Source organism: Parus major, chromosome 2 (assembly GCF_001522545.3).
Source record: "Parus major isolate Abel chromosome 2, Parus_major1.1, whole genome shotgun sequence".
In the NCBI taxonomy this organism is placed as follows: Eukaryota; Metazoa; Chordata; class Aves; order Passeriformes; family Paridae; genus Parus; species Parus major.
The window spans coordinates 87601771-87627669 of NC_031769.1; the positions used below are offsets into that span (position 1 = coordinate 87601771).

The 25899-nt window shown below is 37.3% G+C and overlaps 1 protein-coding gene across 2 annotated transcripts in view; it reads right to left on the bottom strand.

The window, feature by feature from the left end:
* Nucleotides 1-25899, bottom strand: part of LPCAT1 (lysophosphatidylcholine acyltransferase 1) — a 64694-nt gene that overhangs the window by 8299 nt on the left and 30496 nt on the right. For both annotated transcript variants that reach the window (XM_015618242.3, XM_015618241.3), the window contains exons 9-13: nucleotides 24875-24957; nucleotides 14255-14380; nucleotides 8510-8663; nucleotides 7544-7642; nucleotides 3480-3618 (exon numbers count right to left, since the gene is read on the bottom strand). In XM_015618242.3, the coding sequence (XP_015473728.1) occupies nucleotides 3480-3618; nucleotides 7544-7642; nucleotides 8510-8663; nucleotides 14255-14380; nucleotides 24875-24957 (601 nt within the window). The remainder of the gene's footprint in view (nucleotides 1-3479; nucleotides 3619-7543; nucleotides 7643-8509; nucleotides 8664-14254; nucleotides 14381-24874; nucleotides 24958-25899) is intronic.

Below are 25899 nucleotides of genomic sequence, written 5' to 3' on the forward strand. Positions count from 1 at the left end.
TTCAGTCACCTACAGTGTATCACACACCTCCCACTCAAATTCACTGTGCTATCCCAGAACTCATGGTCGGATGATAATGTGAATTCCCCGAAGTGCAGAGCAGATGACACCTGAAGAAGCCTTTCAAAGGAGTGAAGCCCAGTTCCTCCTACAACTAGGCTGGTATGGAAGAAGGGAAACACTGCAGCTTCCCCTCTCTGCCACTCTGAGGTGACATGATTTTTCAGTACTGCAAAGGACAAGAAAGAGAGGGAATGCCATATGGCTCACAGGAGTACTGAAATTGTAGGGCAACCCTGCTTCTGAACTATTGCAAAAGGATAGGCAAGGAGAAGGCAATAAATGTAACTTTATCCTTCCACTCACAAAGAAGTGGATACCCTTTATCCACAGTTTATATGGATCTAGAGCATTCTGCACCTGTAACTTCAACAAAAGTTGATGAAGCTTAGGTCATGAAAACCAACATTACCATCTATGTTGAAAAACTGTACCACAGGCTGATGGATCATATAAATGATCAAGTTTTCAGGAGGAAAGGGGAATCCAAACTCAACAGAGTAACATTTTGGGTAGATCTCAGTAAGCTGACATTTTGGGTCCTGCTGAAATAAGTCCTGAAAGTATTAAGGAATATTTATTGAAATTGTGCTCAGCAGAGTACAATTAAAAGTGTTTGGAATCCCATTTGCCTTGTACATCAGAAACGTGAAAAAAGGTGATGTAGAAAGAACCAACTATTCCAGCATTACTTCTAATTACAGGGTTCATCTTGGAGCTCAAACTGAAAGCAACTGTTAAGCATTAGACTGAAGGAAAATATCACCTCAGTCATTAACCTGGGGAAAAAGGTGATTTTGCTTCCCACCTCTACTAAAAACAAAGATACATAAAGGAAGAAAGAACTCAAAGTAGAGTTAAGACTCATGTCTGTATCTTTGCATTAAGTATGCATATGTACTACAAGAACTTCAAGAACTTTTTCTCCTACCCTTGAAACACCCTCCTACTACTTGATGCTCCTCCTGGAAGCTCTATGTTCATTAATCTTCTCTAGCTTTTGTTTCCACTAAGCTAAATAATAGGATAATCCTGTGGTTAATATATAATTATTTTAAGAAAATAATTCTTCCTTCCCTGATTCTTCGTCTATACAGATAGTCCAAATATGGCCAATTCCCCCTTTTTTTCTGGCTACAGCAAGCCAGAAACTAGTCTTCAGGACATTTTCACAATCTGAATTGTCTATCAAGAGCTGGTGGAGAGTTTCCTAGAATTTGACATGCCCTCCTAGAGATCAGAGAACCTAACCAAACCCTCCAGAATCACATTTTCAGTCTAATAAATTTTGCCTCTGTCTATATTAGACTGAAAGGATAAGCTTTGCAATCAAAGTGCATCTGAACAACTAAGCCAACTGCACACCGCTTATGAGAACCGATATATAAGATCTCCAGTGTGCTTTCAACCATGCAAAAAAAATCCAGATTTCCAGCTATTCAGATTGACAATTACCAATCTAGTTACACAATCTTGATTTTGCTCTTGGCTATTCTGTTTACCTGCAACCTGAGCTTTTCCTCTGGGATGAGATCTGTGGCTTCAATTAGGTTGATACTTTAGGTATTTTATCTTTCGTTCTTATAAGTAAGATTCAATATTCCTGCTTTAAATTCCAACACCCTAGAAAGGAGATTGTCAGTAGTCCCCAGCTGTGTGTATCCAAAATAATGTTATTTCCACCAGACACAATGTTTTGATTTCTCTTCAGAGAAATCAGAATTTTTCAGAACCACGTATCTTCAGAACCATGTGGTCTGCAAGTTTATTCACCTCTCCTTTCTAGTAAGTGAGTGCAACAAAATGAGCATGTATGAAGTTCCACATATTCTCAGGAAAGGCAAGAGGTTGAATATTGATGGCAGCAACTTTCAAGACAGAAATGCAATACCAAAAGTTTATTAGCAACTTTAATTCCCTAATTTAATAACTTGGACATTTACTCCCACTATTAAACTTTCAGATATTTTAAAAGGACATGTTTCTACTATAAAACGAGCACTTCTCTCAGAAAAAGCACTAAGGAAAGTTTCAAAGAAATTATGCAAACACCATCTTACTAGGTACTTTGTGTTGCATCACAAAAGACTATTCTTGACTACAGGACATAAAATAGTGAAAAAGAGAGCTAAGCACTCCAGCAGCCATTGCTGTGATTTGGTGGTCCAGATTTTCTTGTGATGGGAACATACAATGACCACTTAGGGGAAAAGTGCAGATTAAACACAACTATTAAAGATGAATATTAAAAAATGAATTCTTTGGTAACTCACATGACCTGGTCTGAGTTCACTTGCACATGACTACAAATTTAGCTATTCTCAAACAATGAAATGTACCAAAATTAAAATTCTGCTATGCTTACACCAGTTTAAGATTTGTGCTGGTATTTTTGAAGCTGGTGATTGGGAGGTGGAGGGAAGAGCTGAGTCACTGCACATTATGAGTTAGAAGATGAGGAGCAACATAACAGCGATAAGTAGGAAAAAGGCAATGGGCAGGATGGATGTGGAAATGCTGGGAATGTGACAGATAAGAGGCACAGAAAGGAAAGGGGTAATACAGCAGGAAGGAAGCAAGGAGACAAGACAGTCAGGAAAAAAGGAAAGGACAGTGACAATGATACTGACTTCAATAACTCTAAAATATTAATGTATTTGAAGCTTTACATACATATTGTATGACTGAAACAGAGGAATTACTAGTGTAGAAACTATGATTTACTATCACTGATGTATTATTTTGCAAAATTTTTACAAATTAAATACATGCTGATTATCCTGAGGGAAAACAATTAGAACAGGGTATATCATAAGCACCTCTACTGGAGATACTTAATATCTTGGCTATTAACAACTCAGTTCATACTCAAATGATACAACTAAATTTAGACCCTTACTGCATAAAGCATAAAAAATCTGAAGTAACTGTGTGATGTAAGTACTCTGACTCCCAGCACAATCTATTCACCCAGGTCTCAATTTTTCAAATGCAACTTTCTCGCCTCCATTCCACCTACAGTACAGACTATAGAAGAGGAAGCCTGGTTAACCCCCTCATTTCCTACTCCCAGACACAAGAGACAAAACAACAAGACAGAGCTAAGGCAGCTTTCTTTAAAAATACACATTTGCATCCATGAAAGTCACAGAACAGAACATGTTGAAGGAGCTAATCCTTGTATTATGTGATTTGATGTGGAAGGGAAAACTGAAAACATGCAAACGTGGCATTTGATACCAGAGGTGAAACTTGTTTTTCCAAATGAAAATTGACTTTGTTTGCAGTGCTGTTATCAGTATTGAAGTCACCAAGCCAACTAAAAAAGGTAGAGTTTAATAAAAATGTAACTGCTTTGTCAACATGAGTGCAGGCAATTTTGACATTTTGTGACAGCTCAGATGCGTTAGAATACTTACCATATGTAATCTTTCCTTTTTCTTCTTCATCTACAGCTCTAAAAAGATGCGTAACATCAATTTGTGACACGCCCATGGCAGTCTTGAGAATACAAGCTAAATCCTCTTCTGTTACAGTTCCACCTCCTGACTGGTACAGCTATGAATCAAGAGAGCAAGATAAATCATTGCAAAGCTGAATGCCAAGTCCTATGAACAGCACTACATTGAAGTAAAGCAAAATAAAAATTTGGTATTAGACATTCTAGTCACTCTCAGACTGATGAGATATATTACGGATTTCAGATTAGTCTGGGTAAAAAATATCATCATCAGTTCACCTGTGTATACTTAGAAAGGAAAGCTTGCTATAATCAGAAAAAAGTCCTACGTTTACATGCCTAATCACTGGAATTACCATGATGTTCAGTGACAAGCCTGTTGAACACTAACATGTTTTGCAAACATATAACTGGGAATAATACTCAGTCCATTAAGCTACATGTCTAAACTCCAAGACAATCTGTAATATTGGGACATATGTTTAGGTTAGCCTAAATCAGATACCATTTTCAATTGGTCAGGTGTAAACCTGAAGATTCCTTTGACCAAAATCCAAAAGTCAGCTTGCAAAAAAATTCTGTATCTAAATGGTAGTAATCAGGAGAATCCTACTTCATACACCAGTGATGGGCATATAATTTTCTACAAGTATTTATTCTAGAAAACAATCATATGCATAATCTTACATCCTAAAGAGTTACTTCACAGAGTTAGCTTTACTACTGACAGATTGATAACTAAGAATTGCTCACAGACTCATTCCATCTTTGCATATGTACAGTGTTTTAGCCTGAGAAATGAACCTGAATACTTCAAATCATCTGCACCAAATTAATTTTTTCTTCCTTAAGCTTTCTTAAAATAACTCAATTTGCCTGTACAATGTAAAGTGAAAGATAAGAGTTTTTGAAACATTTATGTCTCCTTTTCAAGCATGATAGCATTGAAAATACCAAACCATGTAAAAAGTGCTGTTTTGGAAACTTCCTTTTAATTTCTCTACATCATTGGGAAGGTGGGAACTGATGAGATTGAACAAAACAGGCATAAGTATGTATTTTTCACACAAAAGCTGTTGCCATGAGACAGCACACCTTAGTGGAATAATATTGAAGTTCCATGGAAGAAAACATATGCTCAAACCTTTTTTTTTGCAAAAAAAAAATGCAAAGGATGCAAAGGAATCTCACCTTTTGCACCCCGGCACCTAACCTGCACACTCTTTCACAGGAATAGGGAAAAGAACAAGACATTTCTTTAATAAAACCTGCTACATTTTCACAGAACAAGTAGATAATATTGGGTGGTCAGTGTAAACACCATATTGACAAGATTTATAACACCCTTTAGTTTTTTTAGCAGCTTGGAAGGGAAGAAGTAGTACTTAGAGTACTGCTCTTAGTCCAAATGCCCTGCCAAGGCAGGGTCACCTAGATAGCCTGGTATCCAGAGGCAGGATAGGAGTGCATCCAGGTGTGTTTGGAATGTGTCCAGAAAGGGAAACTCCACAACCTCCCTTGGAAGCCTTCTCTGGCACCCTCAACATAAATAAGTTCTTTTTCATCTTGAGGTGGAACATCTTGTAATTTAGTTTATGGCCATTGCTCCTCATTCTGTCATTGGGCACCACTGAAAAGAGCCTGGTACCATTGTCCTGACACCCACCTTTGAAATACATACATGCATGAATGAGATCCCCTATCAGTCTTCTTTTGTGCAGACTAAGCATCCCCAGCTCCCTCAGTCTCACCTCTTTATAGAGATGCTCCAGACCCCTCATCATCTTTGTGACCTTCACTGGACCCTCTCTATTCCCCCCTTGTCTTGTGCTGAGGAGCCCAGAACTGGTCACAGCACTCCAGATGTGGCCTCACCACGGCCAAGCAGAGGAGCAGGATCACCTCCCTTGACCTGCTGGCCACACTCTTCCCAATGCACCCCAGGATCCCACTGGCCCTCCTGGCCACCAGGGCACTGCTGGCTCATTGTCAACTTGCCATGCAGCAAGACTCCCAGGTCCTGTTCTGCAGAGCTGCTCTCCAGTAGGTCACAGCCCAGCCTGTGCTGGGGTTGGGGTTTTTCCTCACCAGGTCCAGGACCCTGCACTGGCCCTCATCGAGGTTTTCTCTGGCCAACTCTCCACAGCCTATAGAGGTCCCACTGAAGGACAGCACAACCTTCACATGTATTTCCCATTCCTCCTAGTTTTGTATCAACTCCATATAATGATACTATTTTTCAAGTTCCTCAGTCATATACTAAACACTTTAACTTTGAAAACTTGTAGCTATATTAAATGTTGCACACGGCAGAGGACAGCACTTGTTCAAAGTCATACACTCACGAACTAGCTAGGTCCTTCCATGGCTCCAGGTAAGCTGTGAGAATATCTCATTGTATGTGAAGTCAGGACAGGAGGTAGAAAAGAATTAAAAAAGGTTCTCTTTGCTTTTTTTAAATCCTAGAATAAGCAAAATGTCCTCAGCTTGAGACTTCTCTTAACCCTTTCACCATCACCAACAGGATAAAATAAGCCATACCTGCTTCCCCTTGCTGAGAACTTCCCCTTCTTAATAAATACATGAAGCTTCTTTGCAGTTTTACATCTAACTTTGTACTGTGTAGTTAACAAAGTGACTCCAAATTACATATTATGAGTTAGAGAGTGAAGCAGATAATAAAGAATAGCAGTTTTTCTAAGAAACAGTTTAATTAACTTCAAGTGCTTCCAGAAAGAAAATAACCATCCAATCTGAGCTTTTCGTCCTCTTAAATGATATACTTATATTGCACATTATAAAACATGACAGTTAAATTTAAACAAAAAAATCTCCCCAAACCCCCTCTACATTTACTTCAAATTTGTTCATTTTAGAATGAAGACACAGAACTGACCAAACAGTACCTAACTATTTTTCTATGCCATTTTATAGCTGAAATAGACTGAGTTAGGACAGAGACCTTTCTTTCTGCTTTTCCCTCAGAAGCAGCAATAAATGCATCTACTAATGAGAGATTTCCCACAATATTTGTAGGAACCAAATATTTTTGCTCCTTCCTTGTTTGCCAAATTTATTGGATTCTGGCCTAAAGGTAAGAATGATACATGTGAACACTAAGCATTCACAGGAGTCTCATTTCCTCAGCAAAACGTGGTTAAAGTCATCATGCTGAAGAACCTGAATACAACTACATAGAAAGTAAGGCTGCAGTGTAGCACCATGCAACTGAATGCTCTGAGCACAATGCATTCACTAGAGAAGACAGCATCAAGACTTAGCACTTCTCAGTTTCAGTAGCACTGAAGACTATGTGAATTCAGGGCAAAGGGAAAAGGTGATGCAGGATGCAGCAGAGCTCGTATGTTGAAACAGAAAAATTAAAGAAATTAATTTAAAAGTAATAAATCAGAAACCCATTAATTAATGGTTAAGCATTGCTGCTGTCACTTTCCCAAAAAGCTTGCATTAACAATCTATGGTGATGCTACAACAAACCACTGAGGCTAGAGCAAGATCAGGAGCACGTCTGGGAACCATTAAGTCTGGGCAAAGACTGCAGGACCACCACACATACATGGTAGGACTAAGGGAAGAAAATTTTAACAAGAAAAAAGGAGATAAAAAATAATCTCTATTAATATGTAGGAATTATTAAAAAAATACTTCAACAACTTGAAAAATTAGATTTGTTGAAACATTCTAAGAGCAGCAAGTACAATTCAGCAGACTGTTTAGAGGAATCAATACAAAGGACTTGAGCTCTCAGACTTAATTTGCTGAAAAGGATTCTACCAGAGTTCTACAAAGAACTTCAAGCAGCAAGCTTTCATAATTTTACACAACTTACACTTGCAATGTATTCCCTATTAACACAAACTCTTAATCTAACCTTCCGTTAATATTATTTTAAAATGTAATTAAGTATTAAAAGGAAATGTGGAAACTTCTATTGAGTCTAATGCCAATATTAATAGTTTCTAAAAATAAGCAAACTATATAGAACAAGAAAATGCAGCTTACCTGAAATGCCAACTGAATTGTTTCCAGAGTTTTGGATGGCTTACAGACAACTGACAGAGCAATGACAAATTCCCGAATGTCAATTACACCATCTTCATTCTGTGAAGGAAAAACCTCCCCTCAAAATAGTGCAGTGTCTGAGAATTTTCATAAATAACTAACAGTTGCTAAAAATGCAGAATACTCAGAAAGATTGTTACATGTGCTGTGACAAAAAAACAGTCTCACTGAAATGAAATCACACAAGGACAAGAACCTGGGTGAAAGCTCTGCAGATTCTTTTCATAGCCTCAGTCAAAAGTCACAGTTTAAATATTCTTGGAAGACAGTGCTGCTACTGTCACCCTTCACTCGCATATTTAAGATTTTTCCATTGAACCATCTGAATCAGTGGGCTGAAATTAAAACCAGAGAATCAGAGGACAACGCACCCTAATTTAAGCCCTGAATACACGACATCTGTTCCGAGAGAGAACACTGTGGACATATCCACTTCCTGGTCCAGACAGCACCTCATCCAAAGATAATAATCGTCATTTCCCCATTCTGACTGATTGCCAGAGGAATGAAAAACTGGCTCATTCACCAAGATCCTTCAGGTTTCAGGCCCATAGAAGAACAGATCATTTATTTACAAAGTAAATGAAATATCAGCTAACAGACACTGCATTCAGCTCCAATGAACAGCAGCAGAGGTCTTGCCTGACCCTACCCTTCCTCCTCTTTTTTACATCTAGAAAAAATACAGTTTTTGTCCACCTGATATACCTTTTAAGTTCTACCTGAAGGAATGCTTTATTTAGCTGGTGATAGGTGCCCTTACCTTGCTGAAAGGGAAGTGCAGTAAGAAATTTTATGGTAAAGTACTCAGAAATCAAACCTCAGTGAATTCAATTTACACAGAAGTAGGTTAAAGTGAAGTTTACCAAAGGTAGTAAAATTTTTAAACTTAACGTTGTTTCTTACCTCATCAAAAAGTGAAAACATACTTTCTAATGTCTGAGAAACTGGAAATTCCAAGTAGGCTGAAAATTCTTTGAGATCAACCTTTTCTTTCTTCATTTTCATGGCACTTGCAGCATATTTATTGAGATCATCTTCAAGTGTTTCTGGCTTCAGCCTATAAAGCATATTATTTTTGCACATTTTAAAAATCAACCCAGCTTTAACAATACATATTTCAATATATCAAATGAAAAAACGGGTAACAGTGTAAAAGATTACAAAGTCTGGATTAAGAATTATTACACAACTTTATTATAAAATAATGTATTTCTGTAATTTTAAATCTCCCATTAGTTCTCAATTTTTATTAGGAATTACTACAAGGGCTTAAGAAACGTGGACAAACTCATGTCGTCCTTCAGTCTACCTTGATTACAAGCCATATGTGTAATTAGTTCAACAGGAAGAAACACAGTCTAGAACTAGCTAATAAATTCCAAGCATGGAGAACTAGGTGGAAGTTAGGTCACCCAAATATGGCTGTATTGTAGGACAGTAACATAAACCAATTATGTTTCCAAATTTACTAATGTCACTGAACAGGAAGGACATGATGCATCTTACCTAAAAAAAATTCAGGGATTACGTAAGAGTGATTATACTGTTAATCCTGTTTATCGGTCCTCATTTTTCACATTCAGTCTTGAGTTGGACACCATTGTGAGGTAACCTAAACAAAATTCTTGCAGTTCCTACAGTGACAGAATTTCCTCAGTCCTTCCCCATTGCAAAAACCAGACTTTGACTGATGAATGAACAGCTTTATACTTAGGTAGATATCTACTGCATGGTTGTTGGTTAGTTGTTTGCCTAAGTCAAGCTTCCTGTTTTGCCTTTGCTAAAAAAAAAAACAACCCCAAATAACAAAAACCCAAACAAAAAAACCCCAAACAAACAAAAAACACCCCAACAACCCATAAAGACCAAACAAAGCCTTATTGAATAATCTTACTATGGATAAAATAAAGGGTACTGGAGGTATGATGAAAAGACAAGCAGCTTTCTCTCCTAATACAACATCAAGCAGATCTGGATCACGTCTCCTCTGAACTGATTTGGGGTAACTTGGGCATCTTTCCACTCGGAAGACAAAAGATACCAGTAAAGTCTCCTACAACGTCCTCCTGCAGTTGCCTGCTTTGCTGCTTGCTGCTGCAGGCAAGGAAGAGTAGTAATTCACACAACTCAAAAGCTAACACCAGAACTGTTCTCGGACTGCAGCTGGGACTCCTCAGCAGCTTCCTCTCAGTAACAAAAATGAATAAAATGCTTAATAACGGCATTCTGAGTAGCTTCTGAAAAAAGATAAGAGCATTTCTGATAGGAAGATGATCTGATACATCAGCTCCAGAACTTGATTGGTTGCTGTAGTGACCCTTCCTAAACATCACAACTCTTAAGTAAAAATTCAACTCCCATGCTGTCTGTTGTGACCTATACTGGCTTACCGATATGTACTAACTAAAACATGCCACAACCTGTGTTTCTGGAAGACCTGAACATGCAAGAATTCTTCCAGAAACCCATGGCTCCTATAGAACATTCACAAGTTCTTCATCCTAGCATTAAAGCATCTAAAGATTTAGTCCTAGACGGTGTAAGAGTGAGACAGCCTACTGCAAACATTCATTTTTCTTGATCAAGTAGAAAAGTAGAAGGAACAATAACAAAAAAATCCATAGAGGATTTGAGATGTACCCAGAACTCATCTTCTCACATGCAGGATTACATGCAAGAAGTGTCCACTGATAATACATCCCAGACTAGAGGCTGAAATGGATTTTAACTGTAGCACAAGGACAGCTGGCATCTAAATCCTCCCTTGAGATAAGCCCCCACTGACGCAGAATATGTAGTGTAACATTTGTCTCTAAATCAGAGAGATTTTCTTTGCAATTAATTGTCTTCTAGAACTGATGGAGCACTCATTTGGCGAGTAGCACTCAAGACTTGCAAGATCTCTGCTTCACAAGTAAATAAGCCTGAAAAGCTATAGAAGCTTGAAGGCAAAATCTTGTACGGGAAGTAACACAGCTCACCACAAATCTTACAGGCATCTTGTGGTTTGTAAATACAGAAAGATGTGAGGCAATCTCAAAAGCAGTATGTGGATCAGTGAGGCAAACTGTTTCAACTTCAGTATGACTGCATTGTACTTCTGGTAATGCAAGGTGGGCTCACTTCCCTCTAGCTCTTCAAAACCAGAAAGTAATTAATATGTTGATGACCATAAGCTGCTAAACTGAAGTCTTCAGAAGCCACGTGCAAATCTCATAATGGGTTCTGAACCAATATGAAAAGGTTTGAATGTCCCAATTCCTTTACAATAGTTACTTTTATCCCAATGGAGGCCAAAAATTATAGAAAGCCAACAGCAAATGTCTTCCCTCATGAAACCATGCTTGTTGGCTTAATAGTTGCCATGCAAGATCTAGGCTTTATGACATATAAAATTATTTTCTGTTGTGGTGTTTTGCTTCATTTTTTAGGTCAGTGCACACTAAAGAGAACAAGAAGTATTCCTGAATCCATGAAGATGGAAAGGACATTTTTCAAGATTAACAGCTCTGGACATTAAATTCTTCACAGCAGACTTCACAAGGAAAACCGGATCCCTGAAGGTAGAATATTTTACAGCATAATTATCGCTATTTTTAGCAAGTAAGCTAGTTTTAGCTGTATTTGACTATTTGAAAACAAGCTCATTTCTTGCATGCTGGGAATCTGCCAATAACCTTCTAGTGTCTCAGAGAGCTGGAAGAACAGCTGGAACTTGTAGCTAGCTACTGTAAACTGCAAGCACAGAGAAAGATGCCCTAAGCCAGAAAAGCACAATACATTCACTTTAATGTCTGCTGACATACTTCTGTGCAACTTCTTGCCATCAGAAAGCAAGTATACTGCAAAAAACTGCAAAACAGACCTTCTTGAATACTCTTGGCATACCCTGCCTTGATCCACAAAAGCAGGGGCTACTATGGTTGGTATTTGCTGTCATGCCTGATCCATGATCACCTCCTGTAGTAGAGAGCATTGCTTTTATCACAAATTCAGATGGTAAACATCCTCCAGAGCATTTCCCCTTGTTGTAGATGACCTCTGAGCACTCTGAAGTCACAGCACAGGTAATTAGCTGTGAGGGTTATTACTCTGGGGATACAAAGTTCTGCCTTACAGTCTGGACCACCGTTTCAGGCACACATGGAAAGCAGAAGCCTGCATTGTAGTCTGGATGGTAGAGGCTGTTAAGCAAGAATAGACAAGCAACAGGCCTCAGGTCCTTGCAGATCTTGGTAGCCTACAGCTGATTTGACTAAAAGAATCCTCATGGTCAACTTGATGATGTAATATTGGGAATTTGAACAAACAAAAGCTTGAAACAATAGGAACAAATCAATTCAAATCAGAACTCAAGGATCTCCTTGCAGGCAACTACCCTAAAGCAGCTCATAAGAAGTATCTCATAAAAAGACAGAGACTAGACTTAGTTAGCTGTATTAACACTTCCTGAAGAAGATATCCAAAGAGGTCTTTAGTAAGGCACAAAATCCAAACAAAATTCAATGGCCAGAACACAGCAATAGATCCAGTTCAAGTAAAACTAGACATTTACTTTAAACAGTGGGGTAATTACTTACAGATTAATTAAATGAAGCAGAGAATTTACATTGTATGAAAAAAGATATGAAAGCTATAACATAGACTGCACATAGTTTAGCAATTAGCTCGTTGGTCAGACATAAATTATCAGACTGAAGAGAAACATGACTCCTTGAGGAGTAATGAAGGCACAATTTGAGAAGATAAGTCTATGATCAATTGATCTCATTGATAAAGCAGTCATTTTATCACAGAGTTTGGTACAAGCCAGCTGTATAGCTCTGTTAACAGAGCCCAAGCACATCCATAGATGAAGCATGAGAGCTCAGTGCTGCGACTGCATGGATTCTGGACTGGATCCCATCCAGCTGAACACAGGCTAACCGAATTTTACAGACAATGATAATGAATCCTGTAGACACAATGTGCGCAGAAGTAACTCTTCAGTACAGCAAACTGAGGTGTAAAGTTGATTTCAAAAAATCTAAACCAAAAAGAACTCTGAATTTACCTTACTATAGGAATCTTAAACCCGGGCATTACCTCGAAAGTACGTCATTGCTCAAAAACAAGTATTAAGACTGAATGAAAAATCCATTGGATAAAATTTACTGTTCTAGTTACTTAGGGATGCTAGTGGATGATCTTAATGCCTCCCTGGCCTCAAAACCTTTGAATAAACAGCAAAATGACTACATTATTATCAGATATGCATTAGAGATGAAGTCATATTACAGTCTTCATCCAATTGTGCCAGAAAAATACCATCACAATATCCTTCTTATTGGCACATGCCCAGATTCAGAGAGGATTATATTTCACCAGTGATTAATTGCTCATACCAGAAAGAGAACTTCTGGTCTGCAGTGAACCTCACTCACAAATGCATGTAACTGTTTCAGAGGCCAAAACAAAACCCTAGAAAAGCATAATTTGAAAGAACAGCTTTAAATTGAGCAGACAGAAGCCAGACAACTTAACAAGAGGATTAAACTGAATCCCGGGATTATGAACTGCATAATAAGAGACGTGGGCGGTTGGTTTGTTTTGTTTTGCTTGTTTTTCTTCCCTAGTAGTGTAAATTCAAAGCCTTTTAAACAAAGTAAGACTCTTCCCTTAGAAGTCTCTCCTATCCTAATGGAAGTTTTTCAGATGGAAGTCTTGACAATCGATTAATATATGCTTGTCTTCTGAATTAATGATGTGTGCTGTCCTACATTCTTTATTCTCCAAGAGAGCTTTTTCTTCTTTATTTTCATTTATGTACAGAAGCTGAAGGAAAAATTAGTGAAAGGAAATAAAATACACAATGGAAACATTAAACTACACTCTGTACTTTCAGGTGATGAGACAAGAAAATGAAAAAGGGTGTTTGCATATTGAGAGTTAATAGGATGAGGCTGTACATTTAATTGACGGTTGCTCAATAAGATCACTGAAGAAGCAGGAGAAAAATTTGAAAACAGCAGCACAGTCTACTATTTGGTTTATGTAAAATTTTCAGGTTGGCTGAGGTTTTTTTGAAAGGTAAAGCTAGCAGGAAATGGCACTATGGGAAGAAAGAAGAGAGGACCCACGCTGCATGCACTGACCTACAGCTGCATTAGAAAGTCCATCTGGCAGTGACCTGCTCAAAAGATCAACCACCACCTTCTGAGTGAAGGGTGACCCCTCTGTCCTCACTATTACAAGGTTAATCCAGTCACAAGATTGCTATTGTCAGCCCTTGTTTTCCCTCCACAGATGTCTCCACAGGAAACGGCAACTGACTCTTTAACTGTATCAAATATTGGGAATCCCACAGTATTCCTGATCCTCTTCAGAAAGTGTCTTCTAGCTCAGGAATGAACGCTTCAGACTCACTCTGCTCTCTTGTCAGATGGAAAATAAGAACTTTACAACCTCCTCTAGTCACTGGGATTCAGGGGTGCTGCTTGAAAGTTAAGTACAGTATTGTTTCAATTTTATACTGGTGTTTCCCTCATTGGGTGATGACAACATTCCATACATATTTATAAATGCAATATTGTTACATGATAGGAAAACTATATAAACATAGATATACAATAAATATGCACCTTACATATAAATATTGTATATGCTCACCCAAGGCTCCTCACAAGCTTTGCAAATTCTAAAAGACACGTATCTGAAGGTAGACGAAGCTGTCCTTCAGCCAAAGCCAGCTGACAGTCTTCAAATGTGTAGTCTGTCACTGAAACTCCCAACGCCCTCAAATAAACCAAAGAAACACTGTAAACAAGACACTCCAAGAAAACTGAACAGAATAATCACTTTTTTCACAGCAAAAAATCCTATAACAACTATGCTCTCCATTTTGAAAAAATATAAGGATGAGCTCATAAAAGTAAGTTTACACAGAGAGAATGAAATATGGTACATGAGCCATTGCAGAGCATCTGTTTTGACCGAGTCAAAATACGCAAGAACACAAGGCAAAAATTAGGCAGTGTAAAGACTTTCATAGACATATTTCATGTAAGTGAATAACTAGGGTTTCAAGATTTTTAATCTAGAACACAAATATATATTTATTAACAACTGTGTCCAATATTTTTATTATTATTAATTTATTGATGTGTTAGTGCAATCACCTGAGCAGAACAACTATTACCTTCAATCTTATTATATAAAAAGCAACATTTCTTTATAAATAAGAGCTAGAACACAACATATAAAAACAAGGAGAGTTGACCTCTAAAGCAAGTTATTTTTAAATGTATGACATAAGAAAGGTAGCAAAAAAAATACACCCAAGCCTTTGTTCACCAAACAATTCAGTACTGGTTTTTGCTCCACTTCTAACTCGATGCTCTGTAGTAATTGTAGTGCCATAAGATAATTGATGGAAATCCTGATATTATAGATGCCCTGCATTTGCTGTGGCAAAGTTGAAAGACGGTGTGGTGTGAAAGAGGCCTTTAAGAATTCAGTGTACAAACATAAGATACAATTTAGAAAGCCAACACAGCTCCATATAAACTACTCATCTGCCACATTTTTTATTATACTTTATTTTACTTATTGTAGTAAGGAGAAATGTCTCCTTTATGCAGTCTTTTTTAGTTTGATGAAATCTTTGCAAATTTTTTTTTTTATTTACTTACCTTCATTCTTTTCATGTACAGTTTGTCTATCGTACTGCTAACCACCTTTTTCATATGGGAAGTTAATATACACTAATGGCAAGATTGATGCAAAACCCTGAGGCCTGCCACAGTAATTTTTGCTTTGAAAACTCTGTGTTCAATTCTATGCTTTATTATAAATAGTTTGATCTGTAATGGCAGTTAGCTCTTATGCAAATAGTTTCTGTCAAAGAGTCTCTTCCTCAGAATCTCATTCTAAGGGTTTTGAATACCAAAGTAAATAACTAACATAAGCCAGTTCTCTTCTGTCCACCAATTATCAAACTTCAGGAATTCTGATATATAGGACATGCACTAAACTTTAAAAGTACTGATCAGGGTTTCTCTCCTCTTTACAGCTGAGAAAGTCAAACATTCAGGAAGAACACTTCACTAATAAATATTCAAGTTCAAAAGTACCAAATATGGCAAAAAAGAGATAGTATTTGTAAGCTATGCACAAAACAAGGAATTAGAAGATAGTGATCTTCGCTGAATAGTCTCCCCCTTCCTAAGAAGAAACAACAAAGAGAAAGGAACAAAAGGATAAAGCCAACTAAACCAAATGATTTAGGTACATAGAAAAGTCATCTTAAAAGCAGTGTTGAAAATTAGATTTTCAACTCATACTGGTGATCTAAGCAATTAAATCCAGCTCCTCCAAAATTTTGTCTGCTTGATCTGTTCTTATTTCATCAATCCACTCCCCCTATGAAGTATTCCAGCAGTATTTTTAAAACAGTAAACCACCTTAATGGAATGGACAAGATTCTTGTGATACCTTACCTCATCCCACAGATGGGGGTTAACATATGTTAACATATTTACACAAATGTGTAAAACATAGATTAAGAACTCCCCCATGCTGTGGGGATTTAAATCCATTTCTTAGTTCAACCTAAGACATAGGTATTGAGAGCAGGTCAAGATTTTTTTTTTATAGTATTCAATATAGTGTTGTATTATACAAGATGAAATCACTGGTATTTTACAATACAAAATCAATCTTCCTCAAAAGAAGAAAAAGGAGTGGATGACAGAAACAGACTCCATCCAGCCAGTTGAGATTACTTCCTATTCCCCTCTTTTTTACTGTCTGTGCACTTGATCATCCCTACAGACATCCATGTCAGCTGTCTCCAGCAAGGACATGCTACAGGCAGTACTACCCAGTGCAGTTCCATAAAAGAATAGGGCCATAAACAAAGATCTAGTCCAGCCAAGCACATTACACCAAAATTCATCAGCTCTCCAGACCACACTAGGTATAGCATGCAACAGAAATACAGGAATTTACAGGCGATCAGCTGAAGCACATGGGAACTACATGCAAAAGGAGAAGCTTGTTAAAAATAAGTTAGGAAACTGAAAGAGTAAAGTGTTCCTCTATTGGACATATTAGGGAATCAGGAGAAGTGATAAGACACCTAAATTCTGAAAGGACAAAAAAAATAATAAATCATTGAAATTGATTAAAGATGGCAATTAAAATAAAGAGACTTTTAAGAAACAAAAGAAACTCAAGTGTTCTCTCGAGGGAAACAGGGAAGATGGACAAGTTAAAACATAACCATAAGGTGGCAAGCCAAAGCAAGAAACAATAGCTTGTTAAAACCAAAAGCAAGAAGCTTTCCCAACACATCAAAAGAAAGATGACTAAGAAAGATCAGGGCACTCAGCCTGCGGGGAGGGTTGAAGCTTGACTGGCTGCCAGCCCAGCACCAATGCCAGATTTAAATAACTGTTAAATAATGGTCCCCAAATACGTTGAAGGAGCCTAGTCAAAGAGGAATTAAAAAAATCTCCAAAACAAGCAGCCAACAAAAAAATCATAACCAAACTTAAGACACAAAATAAATTCCAAACAAAAGTCGGGGTCATTGCAGGTTCAGCTGAACCACGAGGGGAAGCACAACCTGCATCTTTTTATAGCTTGTGCACGCCTTATAAAAGAGGTGGTAGTTGGACCAGACTTATATTGCTATCAATAAAGGAAAATCCTCACTACAATTAATACCTACATGTATGTTCAATGTCAACACATACACAAAATGGGATTCAGAAAGACAAAAGCAGCTTCTCTTGTTCACCTGCTGCAATTTTCTTAAAAAAACAACACAACTTAAAGAGGGCACATATACATCCAGACTTTCATAATAACAAAGATCAAGTGAGGAAGGAAAGAAACACTTTTGCTCAAAGTTCAATCATAGAATCAGCCAAGGCCAGATAGAGTTCAAGGGGGTCCTGAGTTCAGAAATAAAATCACAACCTGTACAGGGCTAGCAGCTTAAAGCACCTTGATGTCAGCTCAGAACGTTATGGAACTGCAGCTGAGGGAACACAAAGTTCATTATATATCCTAAGACTTGTCAATTTTTTAATTTCTTAGAAAAAAGTCTGGCATATTAGAGTTCACTGTAAGGCCTCAGTACAACTGCAACTCAGAGGATTTTTCTAAAGAACAAGTTATCAAACTATTCTAACTTATCCTCCAGGGCAATCTTTTTCTACTTCAATTGGGGAAAAAAATTCAAGTAGAGATGCAAATCACAAGTACAATCCCATATTTTTAATAAATTAAAAATAAAGCAACTTTTCCCATATCTTCATTTGAAAGTATTTCCCTGCACCCTTTTCTTCACATTACTTCTGCTTTCACACTCAGTTAATGTGAGCCTGGCCTTTTTAAAAGTCCAGCAGATTTATATCTGACATGAATGTCTGGCCTGACATAACTTGAGACTTTTTTCCTTTCCCTCCCCAAGATGCTGGCTATTTACCCATCATGATATCACACTACATGAAGTTTCAAAGTCAGCAAGTCGCTTGCAAATAATAAACTCAAATGAAATGAAACCCCAAAAGCTTTCCTGCAAACCCAATCTGTTAAACACAACAGCTGTACTTGTTATATCCTGCTTTCTGACACCAAACAGCTCCCTATGTATAATATTTGTGCAGTCAGAATATAAGATGAATTATTAACTTCCTCATTTTCTGCATACCAATCCACTATGCATGCAAAATGCCAAACATGAAACAGAATGTGACTGCTGGAATATTATGTAAAGTGAGAGAAAACAGTACAGGTTATATTGTGACATTTGGAATCTACATTTCAACAAAAACATTCTCAAAATGTTTTACATTGTGCATAAGCAGAACTGTGAACTAATCAAGAGAATGTTCCAAAGGCTGCTCAAAACCCCTTTAAATCAACTATAATCTTTATCGGGTGATGAAATCATTAGGATTGTATCTAAATTGGTATTTTTCTTCATTTATGGGATGTTCAGCAAAAAGACATTCAAAACACAGTGGACAAATAACTCCAATTATTAGTAGCCATCTGTACACAAACTTCCCGAACCAGAGACCTTTTGTACCACTGTTTCGGAATCACTAATTAACCACAAGTTTCTTACAGTATATCTCAGCTCTGATTAAGTAATTTTATCTGGTAATGAATTTTGCCCATTTTAAAGACTTACTCCATTTACTTTCAGCTGATCTGCTGTTGAGTGCTTTCCAGCTCTTCTGCTATGAAAAGTAAGACTTCCTTTAGTATGCTTTTTCAGAACTGATGATTTTCCTGACCTCCAAAACAACCCTCCACTCTTTTTTTCCCCATCCTTTCCCAAGCTGAAGAGCTGCCAACTATTTAGTTTCGGAAGACCAGAGTAGATTGTCCCTTTTTTATCCTCAGATTACTACTTTGTGACATTCTCCAAGCAAAAGAAGGTCCAGTCATGAGTCTGAAGTTCACATAAGGAATCTATTATCTCAGTGGTTTAATTTTTAGACAAAAAAGAAGCTGCCAACAGCTGTATTTCTGCCTGGTGTTGTTTGAAAATGGGTCCTGCAATTGTTGGTCTTGTAGACTTGCACATCACAAATCTTCAAGGGGTAAAAAACAAAGGAGGCTCTCCTTGTGTTGTCAGCATTCAAAAACCAGTTAAAACCAGACTGTTGCAAAGTATTGCTTAACTTTAAAATATTTATTTCTTCCTTGAGAAAATAAATGTAGCAAGAAGCTGCACAGTTAGCCTTGTTCTGTGACTAGGTTCTCCAACTGCCACACTCACAGTATTTACAGAAATGAACAGAGTGCACAATATGTTTCGCATCTCAATTTTTGTATATGGCCTGAAATCCAAACAATGCGCAGAATCTTTTAAGTGGAAAAAGACCTATGAGGTCATCAAGTCCAACCTTTGACTGATCACTGTCTTTTCAACTAGACCATGGTGCAATGTCCAGTTGTTTCCTGAACATCTCCCTGGGCAGTCCATTCAGATAGTTAACAACACTTTGCATTAAGAAATTCTTCCTGATGTTCAACCTGAACCTCCCCTGGAGCAGCCTGAGGCCATTTCCTCTCATCCTATCACTGGCTGTGTCAGACAAGAGGCCAAACCACAGCTTAGAACAATCTCCTTTCAGGCAGTTGCAGAGAGCAATAAGGTCCCCCTGAGCCTCCTTTTCTCCAAGCTAAACAGCTCCCTCAGCCACTTCTCACATGATTTATTCTCTAGACCCTTCACCATCGATGCTTCAAATGGATGCTTGTTAATTCCAGCACTACAGTAATTCCACTTATATTGATGCTTATGCCTTTGATGGTATAAAAATGCCAAAAAAACCAGTTTGGATTTCAAAGTTGAATGCTGAACATCCAAACAGTACCTTTGCAGAATCACACACGGAACTTCAGACAGCAGAGGCACAGAGCATAGCAGTTTATTCAAAGTTAGATTCAACAGGCCACTGAATACAACATATAGCCATGAGTCAGACCAGTAAGCGACTGTAAACTCACAGCCTCAAGGCTACTCTTTAGCAACCAGCATTACTCTATCACATATACTGGCAAAGATCACATTCTGATGTCAGAGCCTGCAAGAAAAAAAAACAAACCCTGATTTTGACTGGGTAGAAGATTACTGAAGGGAAGATGGACACAGAAGACTACCTGTAATGTTTTTTTTTTTGCCTTCATCAGCATGCTGGATTACAAGTACTCATTTCTCAAAAGCAAAATGTAATGCTCATATGTCAAGCTGGTAAGTCAGTGCTTTAACTGTATGACATGCTCCAACATAGGGAAAGTGATCCTGGCAAGTACTTGACAGAAAACATCAGGAAGACAGATGTTTCAAGTTTCATGTCTAACACACTTAACTGTTATCAATTTCAGCATCTACTGCAAATATAAAAACACATCTTTAAATGTTTATGTAAGTGAGGAAGAAAACAAAATGGAAAAATTCAAACTGTACATGACATTTTACTATTTCTACAGGAAGGCTGCCTTTCTGGGCTCACCAAAACTCAGAACCCCTGTGTCACATGTTATTACAATGCTGAGTTTAACAGTCAAAAGATGTAGGAAAACAAAATGCTCAGATCACAAGTACTGAAAGAACTTTGGTTCTGAGGTGCTTACAGTTTTGAAAAACAAAGAGGTAAAGGTGTCTGGTTTCCATCAAGTTTCAGTCTCAACATCTGCCATGTGCAAAAAAAAATTAACATATTTGCAATATTTTGTCTTCCATTTTTCCCCAAATTGTACCACCACATTCTTCCCTATTTTAAAGACAGTCTTTAAGAGAAACTGAAAAAAAACCAAATTGTTTTTGCATGTTAATAAGTGACCTGTGGGTCTGTGTATCGTCATTTAGTCAGCTTATATCTGTAATTACAGATTATGAGGTTACTTTAGACTTGCACAAAGAACCTGCAGTGTAGATTTTCACAATTAGATGCCTGGATTACCACTGGCTTATCTTTGTACGAAATTAATTTTTGCAACTAACCAGAAGCTAAGCTACTGACATACCTCTTTCAAACATATCTGAATCCTAAAGAACAGCAGGGTAACAAAACTTTTTATCCCCCTCAAAGTGGGAGTAAAAGTTATTTACTTTTTCCTTCAAACAGAATTTCTACACCCTAAACACCACTTTGATTACAACTAAGAGATGTCTTTCAGAATGCAGTTGCTAATGGAAATAAGGCATTTAAGAATAGTAACAAATGGGTACAACCCCACAATGAAAAGAGGCAACTAATTAATTTTTTTAGGGGAAAATACTCCAAACAAAAATATCACAGAAAATATAATTCTTTAAATAGCTATCAGTAAATTAGGAACTATGATGCAGCAAAACAACACAGAAAGGTAAAAATGGATAAAAAGTTGCAATTGATGCAGCTAAGAAGCATAAGTTTTTAAAGCATAATAAAAAATACAAAAAAATAACTACTAGCTAAGGATAGAAAAATTGTCATCAGACAAAAAACCCTCTGTCATGTGTAATACTTTACATTGGAAAACAAGATGACAAATCCTATGAATAATAGTAAGTATTTCCCAATGTTCTAAGAGATATTTCCTCTACCACAGAGAAATTTTTAGAAATAAATACTTGTGATGGCAAGGTCAACTGATTTGTTCCTAATAATTCTGGAAAAGCTGGAATTGAAGTCTCAAGTGGTTAACAAATTTCCAACACTAATATAGTTCCAATAAATTATTATTTATTAATTTGAAGATTAAAATAAAAACACCAAGAAACAACATGGGACAAAAAGATTGACACTCAAGCAGAAAATACAGAGAGGAAACTGTGGAACTCAATAAATTAACAGATCAAAATGACCCATGTTGACTGCCATCAACATAAGATGATAATAGTTTATGCACATGAAGATCAAAATGATGATTTTGCTTAAGTAATACAAAAGTAAGGCAACATAATATTTATCAACATGACATTACTTAGTAGGGTGGTTTCAGAATTTTGTTAGAGCAATAAAGAACACATGAAGTGAACTAAACGTCAGAACAGCACCCCACTTTATTTATTTTAAAGAGAACTGGCTGAGACTGTTGCCATATTTAAAAGCACTCAACATTTTCAGTGATTTGAAAGTGATTGTAAACACAGCTCCTGATAGCATGTTGTGGGTGACATGGGCATTGACTAAACTGAGTAGGAGTCAGAACAAGGCCAGAAAGACCAAGCAAGACAGACTCACTCCAAAAGTATGTTGTATGAGAAAATTAAATGTGAAGCATATAATTAAGGTGTAAGTAGGGACCATATTTTAAGCAGCAGATTAATCTATTCTGCACATACCCTTTGTGTATATTAGGAAAATGACCCAAAGGATGGCAAGCATGTTCAGCAGCTGTGGTTATACTATATGAGTAGTTCCAGTTCTGATAACACAGGCACACTTTGGGTTTCATTTTTGGGCAAATACATTCATCCAACGTGCAAGAAACTAATGTCCTAAAGAAGCAAACCTCTGTGAATGACAGCATCTCCTTAACAAAATAGTTTGTGTTCACTTAGATCTATAAATTGAGTATCTAGAGACCACCATCACTCACATCTGTGTCCAGCTACAGAAAAGCTAGTCAAATATAGGTAAACCAAAAATTCTTCAGTCAACAAGCAGAAGCAGCGTAAGATACAATCTTGTCAAATGCTTTGTTCAACGCTAAATAGAAGCTGTTTACAAATCAAGATTATTGTGAAGGCAAACAATTTCAAAAGCAGAAACTGTATCTATTGCTGCACTCAGGAATTTTATCAACTCCCTCTGAAATCGAGAGTGGAACACAAGGTTTCCACAACACTGGCTCTAGACTCACACTATTACCTGGGAGTGCCACCTTTGGTGCTGTAAAATATCCAGTGGAATTAGACTCTTCTGCCAGAGAAATGATGGGGAGGAGGGGTAAAGCAGACATCTAAATAGATCCCAAAAGGACCTCTTGACTACAAGATGTTACATCACTACTGACTCAATCCTCAAGAAAAGCAAGACAAATCTAGATGAAGCAGAAATATTGTCCTTTATCCAGCAATGCAGAGTGCAATGCTAGCACCCAACAGCACCCAAGGTACTTGAGTTGCCACTGCTACAGTTCCAGAACAGCCTTGACAGCATTTGAGCTGGAATCTACTGTACCAAAAGCTGCATGAATAAAGTGGGAAAGTCTGGAGAACTGACACAAGAAGAAAGCATCTGGAAGTGGTCAGAAGTAAATAATTTTTAACTATGTTGATGTTAACTGGTCTACAGTAATCCATGGTATCCAGGCATCAACATTCTGTTTCATTCCTATCTGCATTTTAACTTCAAAACTTTGATATCCAAACACATTTGTTTTCCCATTCACATCAACACAGCATCTACAGCCCCTGCCTCATCCCAAAGCAAGTATTTTTTGACATCTCTCATTCTGACAGTCTCCCTCTTAGATCTGCATTCCTCTTCTGTGACTACAAATGCTTAATTCTTCAGGGCTGGGAGAGAGAAACGTAATCATGTCTTTCCTCCTAAGCACACTTAGAAGGGAAAGCTTGTGACATGCCAGTTGTTGTCAACTTTTGTAGGCTTTCAAAATTTTTCCTTATAGCACACAATCCCTGTTATCTAATTAGAGCAGAGTTCAGAATGAAGATTCAGTAACGTGGCCTTCTACACAAAGTCTGAGGACAACACTTGGTGATGGTCTTTAATTAACAACAAAAGTCTTTGAGGCCAGTGCCTCAAAGATTTTTTGACTCCAAGACAGGATGATTCAAACAAGTCCTTTTGTTCTTTTCTCTTGTGAGAAATGTCCTTTTGTAGAATGGATCTGTTGTTATATTATCCTCCCAACATCCTTAAGGAAACTCACAGACCCAGGTTCAAACAGACAAGAATTCTCACTACCTACAAAATGGCCTTTGGCTTAAATCAGAAACTTAGAAATGGAAGAGAAGTTAGAAAAAAGAAATTATGATTTCACAAGTTCTTTCAAAATTGGGATTAGGAAGATACATAAACCTATCAAGAGTTATTGGTGATCACAGGCCTGAGGGTTCACTGTAAATATGGAAAAGAGTTATGTAGTGACTAATGGAAAGTTTACTGAAAGAGCAAAAAAGAAATGTAGAAGACATTAATAAAAATGCAACAAAAGAGTGAATGTATTAAATGTTGCCTTTATTATACTCTATAGACAAGTATTTTAACTGTCAACATGTTAAATTCAATTAATTTGCATTGTATCAGTCCTCTGTTTCCAATGGAAGTAAAGCACTTAATGTGCTTATTTCACTGTTTGAAATAGCCACAGGGTAACAATGGATCCATGAAACTATTCTTAACCCCGTTAAAACAGTCACAGCTTAAAATGACACCCCAATAGCACAAAATTCAGGTACATTAAATTTCCTAAAACTCAACAATACCCTTCCCCCAAAAGACTAAACACTCACTGGGAGCAAGCAGAACTGGCTTATTATATGGAGGCATGTTTAAAAAAACCCAAAACAACCAACCAGAAAAAAAAATTCCAAACCCATCAACTCCTACACTTCTTGCTGTATTTGTGGCTCCGTGGCCTCCTCAGTAGGGAAAGTAACTGCTGTGTAAGAGGTCTTGTGGACATTCCTGCAGACTACAAGGCTCTTTGTAGGCAGACAACCACGCTGACCGGATTTCGTAATATTTTCTTCAATCTAAACTTAAAACCACACATCTATTTTATGTAGAATTATAACATACTTACTCTGCCATTACACGTCTGACGTTATTGGCATACAAGACTGGATTTTTTCTTTCTTCTTCTGAAGGAATATACACGGGTAGAAACTGCATACAGAGAACTGAATTATACCAAAAATATTTAACATTTTAAACAATCTCTTACAGCACTAAGGTGAAAATTGTATACAGTTTGTTGCTATTCACAAAGTTACATTATGACTACAGAAAACATTAAAAAATTAAACTTTTAAATGCTGAAGTGTATGTCATACTTCTAGAAATTCATATAACATTAACTGCTTATTTCTTACCGCATGGAACCTAAGCAGAGGTTTTTATCTTCATTTCCTAAATGGAACTCAGAATTTTAAAATACTTTAGAAGTAATACCATTTTCTTGCATAAACCTCACTTACATCCAGAATTGTTCAGCACTTTCTAGATAACCAAAAAAAGAGCACACACTAAAGGAATATTGCTCTAGATTAGGCATCCAAATTTTAAGGACATCAGGTATTTATTGTTCCCCCTGCACATTTTGAAATCATGTATGACTGCCTAATGTACACATGACAAGTGTTTTTATTTTCTGCTGTTGGATGTTTTGAATTTTTTTTCCCTTAAAATGGACATCAGCCATTAACACTCCATTGAAAGAAAAAATCTAAATTAATGCAGATGACCAGAGAACCAAAGAACAGTTGATGTTGGAAACAGGAAAATTAAAACAGAACTGCTGGAGAACCACAACAGAAAGGGCAGCTTTCAGAACAGCATGGCCTACATTAAAATATCTTCCAGTGTTTAAGCTGTTTTTAAGTGTCCATTGAAAAATTACATAAGCCCCAAGATCATGGCCAATCTCACCAATAAGAACCTTCAAAACATTTAGTTCTGCCAAGTAACTAACTTCTCAAATGGGAGGAACAAGAGGGGGTTGCTCTGATGACCACTCCTACTCAGTACCAGACAGACAGCTCTCTTACTAGCACAGAACAATGAGATAATTTATGCACTAAGTGAGCAAAATGATCATAATCCTGTGTA